This window comes from Magnolia sinica, chromosome 3 (assembly GCF_029962835.1).
Source record: "Magnolia sinica isolate HGM2019 chromosome 3, MsV1, whole genome shotgun sequence".
Classification (NCBI taxonomy): domain Eukaryota; kingdom Viridiplantae; phylum Streptophyta; class Magnoliopsida; order Magnoliales; family Magnoliaceae; genus Magnolia; species Magnolia sinica.
The window spans coordinates 92,971,267-92,982,390 of record NC_080575.1 but is presented as its reverse complement, the minus strand read 5'-3'; the positions used below and the strand labels follow the sequence as shown (position 1 = coordinate 92,982,390).

The 11,124-nt window shown below is 39.0% G+C and overlaps 1 protein-coding gene across 1 annotated transcript; it reads right to left on the bottom strand.

Moving 5' to 3' along the window:
- Positions 1 to 5,420: 5,420 nt before the first annotated feature.
- On the bottom strand, positions 5,421 to 10,726 carry LOC131240251 (putative wall-associated receptor kinase-like 16). Its single transcript, XM_058238375.1, has 3 exons — positions 9,838 to 10,726; positions 8,850 to 9,014; positions 5,421 to 6,800 (listed from the first exon to the last, which is right to left on the bottom strand). Exons 1-3 carry the CDS (start codon positions 10,709 to 10,711, stop codon positions 5,623 to 5,625), a joined length of 2,217 nt encoding a protein of 738 aa, XP_058094358.1. The 5' UTR covers positions 10,712 to 10,726; the 3' UTR covers positions 5,421 to 5,622.
- Between the last annotated feature and the right edge of the window lie 398 nt (positions 10,727 to 11,124).

Sequence of the window (11,124 nt, the reverse complement as noted above, 5' to 3'; positions counted from 1 at the left end):
ATCTATGCCAATGATAGGTTTGCAACCCACTACTCTACATCATACTCAGATCCTAAACAATTAAATTGGCGCCAAACATGTATGACATTTGTCATTGATGCCACTTGTATAACCATATAACAAGCATGCTTAACCAATAATATGGCCCGAACTTTAGACACTACTGGGTTAAACATTTAGTTAGACCTTGATTCACTCCCTAATTGCACAATGGCTCAGATTGGTCTAAACCAATTGGAAAAAAGATTTGATTCTTTAAGCTTTTTACGGTAATCCACATATGTAAAGTGAAAAGTAAACATAATAAAGTGCCCAAACCACCTACGCCACATGCATCAGTGCTTTACATGGATGCGCATTGGGCAAGTCCAGGGTAATGACTTAATGGGTGAGTCCTTGATCGTGGACCCATCTTGATATATGTGTTGTATATTCATTTCATCCATCAGTTTTTTTTTTTTCACTCATTTTAGGGCATGGACTAAGAAAAGACGTGGACTCACCTAATCCATGCTCACTTTGCACGTTTGTTAAGGAGATTTGAACTCTATTTTCCATATCGCCAAACCCCTTCTCTTATCACTAAATTTATATGAATATTTTTAATAAAATTTTCATATATAATATAATTATTCTTTTTAAAAAATAATATCTTAAATTTTATTTATTTTATTTATAAAAATGCAATTTTATATATATATATAAATGCTCACACAAGCTGGGCATTTAGTGAAAAAAAAAAAATCTCTAATGCTAATTAATGTTGTGAGAGAGAGAGCGGGGCGTTTGCTTCGCGTTAGCCTTTTAAGAGGTCTTATGAAATTGATCTCTGACTTGGGTAGGCCCCACTATGGTGTTAATATAAAATTCACCTTGACCATCACTTGTGTCACCCCATGTTAGATGTAAGAACTAAAAATCAACTCCATCCATGGTTCAAGTGGACCGCAGAATTGGAAATAGTGTTAAAAAAAAGTTCACCTTTTAAAATAATTCCTTTCATGAGGCACACTTAAATCGAGTATGGACCTGATTTTTGAGTTCTATGCCTAGCTTTTGATGTGGCATCTAATGGTTGGAATGGATTTCACTAACTCATGATCCCGAGTCCCGTAAAAATCAAAGGTAGATGTCTCTCCCTCTACTGATCTATTGGTGTGTCCTACATAAATCCTTAGCTTGAGTGTGACCTTTTATGCCGTTAATGTAAAATCCACCCCGACCATCATGTGTGTCACATCGTGTCAGGCTTATGGACAAAAAATAAACCCCATTGGTTGTTCCGATGGAACACAAAATCGGAAACATTATGCTAAAAAAGCTTACCCTCCAAAATGATTGTTTGATGAGGCCCACTTGAATCACGTATGAATATTATTTTTAAGTCCCACACCTAGCCTTTAATTTCACATCTAATGGTTGGAGTGGATTTCACATGCTCATGATTGGAATCCTGTAAAAATCAAAGGTGGGTGTCTCTCCCTCAAATATTACATTGGTGTGGCTCACCTTAATTACAAATCTACCTTATATTTTCTCTCTGGACCTACAATTAGATTGCACATCTAATGGTGGGAGTGGATCCTGCGTACATGATATAGTGGAACATATCAAAAATCGAGGTAAGCTTTCTCTCATGCCATTAAAATTCTTTGTACTCCTCGAGAGAAAAGGTGCCTGTTCCCAAAAAACTGGGAGTACATTGGGTGCAGCCTATCCTCATGCAGTACTGTGCATCCCTGATCCTGGGCCTACCTTGATAAAGGTATTGTGTATCCATTCTCTACATCTATATTTTTAGCTCATGATAGGACAGGATTCGAAAAATGAAAAAGAAATATTTCAGGTCGACCACACCACAAAAATAGTGGTGATTGGCCATTAAAAACTTTTTGTGAGCCAAAAGTTTTGGATTAAGCTGAAATTTATTTTTCTTTTTATTTTCCTTCATCAAGGTCTTTGTGACCTTATCAATATGTTGGGTGGCAAGCAAAAATTCACGGTGGACCCTAGGAAATTTTAATGGTAAAAGTTCAATTTTCACTATTTTCTATTTGGTGTGGACCACTTGAGATTTATAATTGCTTCGTTTTTGAATCGATTTTCTAAAATGATCTGAAAAAATCAATTGACCGTGTGGATGTACAATACATACATGAAGAGGTGGGTTGGGACCTAGTGCTTGGCCCATAGGCTAGGCTTGGGCCTCGAATGCATAGCAGGATCAATTCTGGGTCAAGCTGATGAAGTCATTTTAGCCTAACATAATCCAGCTACCTGAGTTTTTTTTTTTTTTTCCATCTCCCATGCCTCTTTCACTCTCTTCCTAATGGACCCACATCATCTATTGTCCAAATTACTAATTGGAACTCTATTATAATTTATATGCACCATTCGTTTTCCTATCCATGATCGGATGGTTAGGATAATCAACTCTATCGACTTTGAAGAGATTGAAAATTAAACGTGGGATTAAATCAAATCAATATTGAGGATGAATAGTTTTATTGGGCTAAAATTAAAGAAGAATGTCCAATTGGGTTAATATTAAAGATCAACGGGCTCATTGTTCCAATGTTGAATTTGAATAGTTTGATTCAAATGATACTGAACAAGAAAAGTATGTTTTGTTTAAAATTGGAGATGAATGGTCCAATTGGACCGATCTTGAGGTTCAACAGTCCAATTAGGCCAATGTTGAAAATGAATGGTGAAATTGGGCCGACAATGAAGATGAACAATCTGATTGGACTGAAATTGCAAAAAGATGTTTTGATTTGGCTAATATTGAAGATCAATTGCTGGATTGGGTATATTTTGAAGAATAATAACCTAATAAATGTCAGAGTCGAATGATCCCATCAAAATGATATCAAAAGTGAACGGTCTGATTAGGCCAATTGAGACATTATTGAGGATCAAAGGTTCAATTGGGCAGATATTGAAGATCAAGTATGATTAGATTGATGTTAAAGTCATATTGCCAGAATCCTCCAAATTTGGAGGTTAATGGTGCAATTAATTTGACATTGAAGATCAATGGTCTGATTGGGCGTATATATGCCAATGGTATGATTGGACCAATATCAAAGATGAATGGTCAGATCAAGAGAAAATTGAATATGAATGGTTTAATTGGGCTGATATTAAGGATCAATGGTCTGATTGGGCTAACATTGAAGATAAATTGTGTGATTTGATTCGAATTATATTGAAATTCGATAGTCTAATTAGTTCAAATTTGAAGATCAATGATCATATGGAATCGATATCAATGATCAACACTCTAATTGGCTCAATCATATTATTAACCTTTGATATCAACTTAATTATACTATTGATCCAACGTTAGACAAATCAATTTTTATTTTTTAAAAAAAAAAAAAAAATCTCCATGCCGAGGCAATCTGACCATTCACCTCCAACTTCAATTCAATCAAACTGTTCATATTTGATATGTTGGTCCAATCAAATTATTGATTTTCAATCTTTTTCCAAATCAAATTGATGATGTTCAATATCAATTCAATTGAACCACTCATTGGTCAAATTAGACCATTCATCTTTGACATTGTTCTAATAACATTGTTAATCTTCAATATCACCTAATTGGATTATTAATTTTAATAGCTATATGATCAGACCATTCGTCTCCGTTTCTATTCCAATCAAATCATTGGTCTTCAATATTGGTCTAATTGGATGGTCAATCATCAACATCTTTTAAATCCAACAAATAAATTTTTGATATCAACCCAATTAGACCATCGATCTTCATTTTCAACCCAATTGGATTGTTGGTTATCAGTATAGCCAATTAGACCATTTATCTCCAATTTTGTCTCAATCAAACTTTTCATCTTTCATATCTGTCAATTCTAACAATTGATCTTTGATATTGACTCAATTGGAATATTAATTTAAATAGTAGCCAAATTAGTCCATTCATCTCTAATTTCAGCCCAATCAAACCGTTGATCATTAATATTGGTTCAACCAATGATTGATCTTGAACTTTAGCCTAATTAAGCTTTTTTATTTCAATATCATCCAAATTGGTCCATTTAAGTTAGACATAAATCGAATTAAATAGTTGATCTTCATTATCTGCCGAATCCATCCGTTCATCTCTAATAGTGGCCCAATAGGCCCACTGATATGAATATCAGCCAAATTGGACCATTCATCTCCAATATTGGACCAATCAGACCATTTACCTTTGATATTGGTCCACTCTACTCATTGATCTGTAGGTCACTGATCTGATGATCAAGATCGTTACATCACTTACATTTCTGCTATGGCCAGATAATGGTAGAACTCACCCAATGAACGGGCCCGATCACACAGACTGTTGCAATTTTTTATATTTAAATGCAGCATAGGAGGTGACTAAATCTGTGAGCCGGCTGGCATGGGCCCTGACATTGTCCACCCCACCTTGGGCAAGATTTCCAATTGCCACGGGCTGGGCTTGGACACACGTTTTGAGGTCTATTAACTATTAATCTTCATTATCAGCTCAATACGCCCTTTCATCTTCAATAGTGGCCTAACCGGCCTGTTAAATTTGGACCATTTATCTCCAATGTTGGCCCAATTAAACTGTGCATCTTTTATATTGGTCCACTCTAGTCATTGATCTTCAACATTAACCCAATTAGACTGTTGATCTTGAATTTCAACCAAATACGACTATTCATCTCTTATTTTGGTCCAATCAGACCATTGATCTTTAACATGGTCTGTATGGGCCATTTATCTTCAACTTTGGCCCAATTAAACCGTTGAACTTCAATATCATTCAAATTGTACTATTGGACTTCAACATCAGCCTAATCAGACCATTCATGTTTAATGTTGGCATAACGGACCTTTGATCATCATTTTGTTTCATTTTTTTAATAGATTTTATTTTATTTTTTAATAAAAGGAAAGGACAGAGTGACTGGAGGTGAGGAGATAAGGGTTTGCCTTTTACTTTTTAAGTTTTGCTCATCGCCAGAACAAGAGCCCAGGCGCAAATAGACAGAGCGAAAGTCACTTGAAAGGGCTATTTGCCTTTGCACATTCAAGGCTTATGGGAGCAATTCCAAATTCATCTTCTATCTACTCTCTCTAACCTCTCTCTACTCTTCTTTACTCTCATTTGTCTTTTAAAAGGCCCTCTAAAAGCGTTGTTCTACAAAACTGTGTTTTATATTACAAATCTAGATTTTCTTAGTACGGGCAAATTTGTTCATTGTCAGTGCTTGGTGTGTTTTTGCTTCAGTATGACAAGTTGAGGAAGTTTTTTTTTTTTTTTTTTTTTGAAAATGGAGAGAAAGACTTAACTATATCAGGAACTGAATTTTCTGTCATTCTGTTGCAAACTGATTTCATATTCAGTAGAGAGTAAAATATTGCTATAAAAACAATGGTTGTGTAACATGCGCCCAGCCTTTATTTCTGCTTTCATCCAATTTTGGTATATTTCAACAAACATTCAGGATCAATAACAAGTACAGATGACATTAGTCTTAAACTATTACCGTGGCATGTCTAATTGCAAGATTGCATAGTCTTAAACTCCAAAAAAAAAAAAAAAAAAAAAAAAGTACAGATGACATTACTCTTAAACTATTACCGTGGCATGTCTAATTCCAAGATTGCATAGCTCTTCAAACTATCATCCCCCGTTGTATTACCAGCAGAGTAATGTGACGCTTCACCTAGCAAGCTCTCTGTCTCTTCTACATTCTGTTGAACCCATGGATGTTGCTCGAACCTTCTCAGTCCCTCCAGCTCTGATGCTATTTCCTTCATTTCAGGCCTTTCATCACCCTTCACTCTTAAACATCTCTTTGCAAGTTCTGCAACTGCTAAGAGCTGTTGTATTCCTCCCTCATCCACAACTCGAGCCTCTAGAATCTCGAAGAGACGATTTTCCTTCATTGACGAAATGAAATACATTGTTAAGTTTCTCTCGTTTTCAGATCTCTCAAATGAAAGCGGAGTCTTCCCAGTTAAGAGCTCCACAAGAACTACTCCGAAGCTATAAACATCACTTTTGTCTGTTAATTGACTTGTAAGCAGGTATTCTGGGTCCAGATATCCTAAGGTTCCTTGCACTAATGTAGTGAATTCAGCTTTATCCACAGGAACCAACCTCGATGCTCCAAAGTCAGACACTTTGGCAGTATAATTATCATCTAATAGTATGTTGGTAGACTTAACGTCTCTATGAAAGATGGGTATTGAAGCTGCAGAGTGCAAGTAGGCAAGTGCTCCTGCAGTTTCCACAGCAATTCTTAAGCGGTTTTCCCAAGAGAGTGAGGAGACATGGCCCTGATCATGGATGTGGTGGAAGAGAGTCCCATTAGATATGTATTCATAAACCAACAGAGGAACTTCCGTCTCTAAACAACAGCCCAAGAGCTTCACCACGTTTCTATGGTTGATCTGGGAAAGAATGGCAACCTCATTAATGAACTGCCCGATTTGGCTTTCATCCACTATTTTGGACTTCTTGATTGCGACTACTCTGTTGTCTGATAAAACTCCTTTATAAACTGTACCGTAGCCTCCTTTTCCAAGTATTCGACTCTCATGGTATTTGTTGGTTGCCTTTTCCAGCTCTTCTGCGGTGAATATCTTACTTGTCTCAGCAGAACCTTGGTGATGAGAGATTTGCTGTTGTAATAGCAAACCCCCGTTTTGCCTGAAGAATTTCTCCTTAAGTAGCATGAGCTTTCTTTTCTTTAATCCCCAGTATAACCAAGAACTACCAATAAGTAGAAACAGGAGACCCGAACCAACACCTGCATCCAGCCAAACAGTAAAGTTAAGTTCGTGACTAACAAAGAAAAACGCAATCAACAAAAGAACCACCCGGAATCTGGTCTTTTGGTTGCAGTAAACCCTGGCAAATAAGGTTTTTTATATTTTTTATTTTATTCTTAAGTCCGTGAAGAGCGCTAATAATAAAAGTACAGATTGTCGGGGACACAGCAACCAACAGGTCGCGGCTTTGGTGGATCCCCATATCCGCCGAGGTGGGTGGATCCCTGAGTGTGGGGCCCACCGTGATATATGTGCCTTATGTCCACCATGTCCATCTGTTTTGACAGCTCATTTTAGGGCATCATCCCAAAAATGAAATAAATCCAAATCTCAGGTGTACCACACCACAGAAAACATCGTGATTGAAAAATTAAAAACTTCTTACGGAACACAAGTTTTGGATCAAGCTGATATTTGTGTGGTCCCTTCATCCAGCTCTTTGTGATCTTATCAACAGGTTGGATGGAAAATAAATATTTCGGTGGCCCCTCGAGAAGTTTTTAATGGTGGGTATTCAATCATCACTGTTTCCTGTGATGTGGTCCATCTAAGATTTGGATATGCTTCATTTTAGGATCATGCCCTAAAATGATCTATCAAAACGGACGAATGGTGCGAATGTAATTACATACATCACCGTGGGTCTCACACTCAAGGATCCACTGACCTCGGTTGATCAGGGGATCCATTGAAGCTGCGCCCCAGCCAACTCAGATGATCTGGCCCCAAAAATAAGCTTATCAGCTTCTTAGGTGGGCCATACATTTTGTAAGTTACGGTTTGTTCGAAAAGCTTGCCAAAGGTCTTTTGGAAGAGGAGATTAGAAGTAGGGAGTAATTCGATCTCTAACTTAGCTTTATTCGTTTATTATTAATGATAGTCTTGAGGCTTACAGAAAACAGAACACACGCAACGCCCATGAAATCAGAGAAGGCCAGTGACAAGGTCCAGGCCCGATATGCACATCAGGCCCATGTGATAGAAATTGCATGAGTTACATATAAATAATTGAAATTAAACTTTTCAAATCATGGGTCTGTTATGGGTAAATCTGAGCCGATCTATACTGAGGTTGACATAGAGATATCAACAAGCAAAGCTTCGGATCAATAGCGTCCGACCCAACCCGATTCTGCGTCCTTTCATAAGGTGTTAGTGCCGACCTAGAACTCGGAAAAATCCTTTCCTCATCTGACCCACCAGACCCGACTAGGGTCAGGCTTTGATCAGGATCAGTTGTCTTGTGAAGCTCAGATGGGTGTAAGCGAGTCCCGGCCCGGATGGGAATGTGACCGAGAGTCGTGCTGAACAGTCATCTCCGGTAACACACGTCCAAGGAGTCACCCGATGCACGACCTTAGGGTAACAGCCGACATCTGCGCGTGTGTGGCTCTCGCTTGATGGCGGAGACCATGTTAAGATTATCGGACACGTTCATTTCAACCCGAAGGTATATATATAGGGGATATTGCAACAAAGAAAAGTACAATAATATCTCACACCCTAAACCTACTCTACGCAACTTAGACAGATTCCTAGCCTGACTTTGCCATAGGAAGGTCCCCTGCTCTAGCCAGGGTCTCCTTTGTCTTCTCTTTGTGCAGGACAGAGGATTCAGTCCGACTTCTCGGAGCTTGGTGAAGGGTGAGCCAGATTTTAGCATCAACAGGTACCAATTGAGATGCATCATGTACCAAAATTTATGCTTATTTGAACATCTAACCAAGGATTGGGGGATATTTATTGAACAGTTAAAAACATAAATCCAATGATCCTATTTCAAGAAACAAGCTTCCATGAATCAGTGGCTAGAATTGCTCTATCAACCTTGAAAATTTTAGAAATGTGACCTACAAATAGTGATTTCCATGAGTTAGCCGTTCAATTCGAAATAAAATATACCATGTGTACAACCTAGGATGAATTTGATCATTTCTCATATTTTAAAGATCTTGTCAAGACCACAAATTGTTGTTAGTTTCAAATCAGAAGAAATTTCTTGCGGCTGTGACTGAGAGGAAACTTACCTAGAATGACCTTCATTACTGGAAAAGATTTTTCCTTTATGATGCAACCTTGTCCGTCCTTCCTACCATCCCCATAGGTGCCGTCTGGGCAAGAACATTCATAACTTCCCTCTGTATTAATGCAATCATGTGTACAGTCATTGGCCTTCTTGCACTCGTTAATATCTGCAAGCACATGGAAACTCATTATCTGGAATGAACACACTCGCGGATTGTAAACCTGAGAAATTTCCACTTTCTCAACTCATTTCATTGATCAACCACAACAGATGATTGAAACTGTCCATGTTCTAGCGCTCTGCTATTCAACCCCGAAGAAAGTTGGGCTTGCTTGATGATTCAGGTCTTAGAAATGTGATGATTTACAACACTGAATTTTTAAGTAGCTCATGTGGACACCAAAAATCAAAGGTCAGTATAATCACATAAATATGATGATTGGACCATAGCTTAGTTACATGAGCACATAGATGCTCCACATCATTAGTAGCAGCATTGCCAAAACATAAACTGTATCCATATATATATATATATATATATATATGCTTATTTTGAACAGATAGTAGGGTCATCTCACTAAGAAATTTGGACACCCTAAAAATCAGGCCGATTCAACTACCATGTTGGCCATCATGTGAATTTAGAGGTTTTTGGTAGCTTTTCATCGTTTTTTATGGCACCACCTATTAATTTGCTAGGCCTAACTTTTGGGGGCATCCCAACCTCATCATCGAGCTCACTTAAATGCATGAATGTGATGAAATATACAATTCTGGGGGCTGCACACGGGTAATGGTGTGGATGAATAGGTGAATAGGCAGGTGAATAACTTGTAGATCAGAGGAACAGGCCTTCCGATGGTTACCCATTCCCTGAAAACATCGCCTCTGCCAGCGAAATATGATAATTCCAAAAACGCCTGAGCTAACCTGCTGAACTGGTAAAATAGAGTATGAAGATGAATGTTTGGGGGAGCAATCTCTCTTACCTTGGCATCCATTGGTGAGATACGGATTCCCTTCATACCCATCAAGACACTTGCAGTGGTATCCAGGACCGGTGGCTGAGTCAGAGCAGTTGCTGTTGTTACCACATGCATAACTCGTCAAATTTCTAGCTTCTTCACAAGACTCATTCCCCACCCGCCAGTCAAGTGCTACTGAAATAAGAGCTCTGGTCCTATTGACGAAATCCGGGTCAGAGAGATTCGTCACAGAGAACGGGAAATGGTCCTGCTCAGCCAGGAAAGCGAAGCTGCAATGTTTGAAAGCCCAAGTATGAGGGGGGTTGTTTGGGTCCTTGCGCCATAGCTGGAACCTCTTGACACCCTTTGGAATGGCGCTCCGGCAACAACCGATGCCGGTGCAAGATCCATCGATCATGCTCCCTTGGCTAGCACATGTCGGTGTGCAACCGCTCGTGAAGTTCAAGTTCATGTCCTCCGACCCTCCAATCAGTACGAATTTGTCACACCCAACGACAGTGAATTTGTTTCGAGTGTCAGAGAACGTGTACACGGACTTGCGCAGATCGGTCCCGATATTATAATTAGAAGAGACTCGCCCGCCTGACTCATTGTAGCAGCTGTAAATTATACGGGTCTTTACGCGCACTACCTCTAGCGATGCTTCGATGACTTCAACGTTACCGGTTCCTATGAAAAGTTTGGGAGGTGAGAAAGATTCATTACAATTGAACCGAAACCCATTCCCTTTTCTGTAACAGCCATCGCGGATGCCGAATGGATAGTGAATGCTGATGTCCCCACATTTTTCTTGGCAGTCGACCAGCGCTTGTGATGCTGCTGAATCTTCTGCTGCTGCTGCTAGCCATATGAGAAGAAGCAACAGATGCAACGTCATCTCTCTTTTCTTTCTTTCTTCTGCCTTTTGTTTGGAATCCCAAATCAAATGCCCTTTCTTTAAATACTCCCCATCGCTGACGCGTTCTTCGCATCAACCGCGTCGTTGACGGATTTGACAAGGTGAAGATGTATTGTTACACGACCCGCGGGGGACCATAGCCGTGGCTCAGTTTTCAAAGATCAATGCCGTTGATCTGACCTTACATAAAGATAACGGTCCATGCCTCAACGAATTGGACAATCCATCTTTGTCCCACAAAATAACAGTTGAATGATCCAAGGGTAGATATGTTCCAACGGGAGATTTTATGTTAAATGATATATTTTCTTAAGCATGTATTTACATGCGAACAATCTGAGCGTGGTTGGTGATGGGGGATATCGTATTGATGCAATGGCCCATACGTGTAC

Coding starts and splice junctions, on each gene's coding strand:
- LOC131240251 (XM_058238375.1), bottom strand. CDS start 10,711: ATGACGTTGCATCTGTTGCTTCTTCTCATATGGCTAGCAGCAGCAGCA. Junction 9,015..9,837: donor TCTCACCAATGGATGCCAAG/GTAAGAGAGATT, acceptor ATGTGCTTGCAG/ATATTAACGAGTGCAAGAAG. Junction 6,801..8,849: donor AGTAATGAAGGTCATTCTAG/GTAAGTTTCCTC, acceptor GGCTGGATGCAG/GTGTTGGTTCGGGTCTCCTG.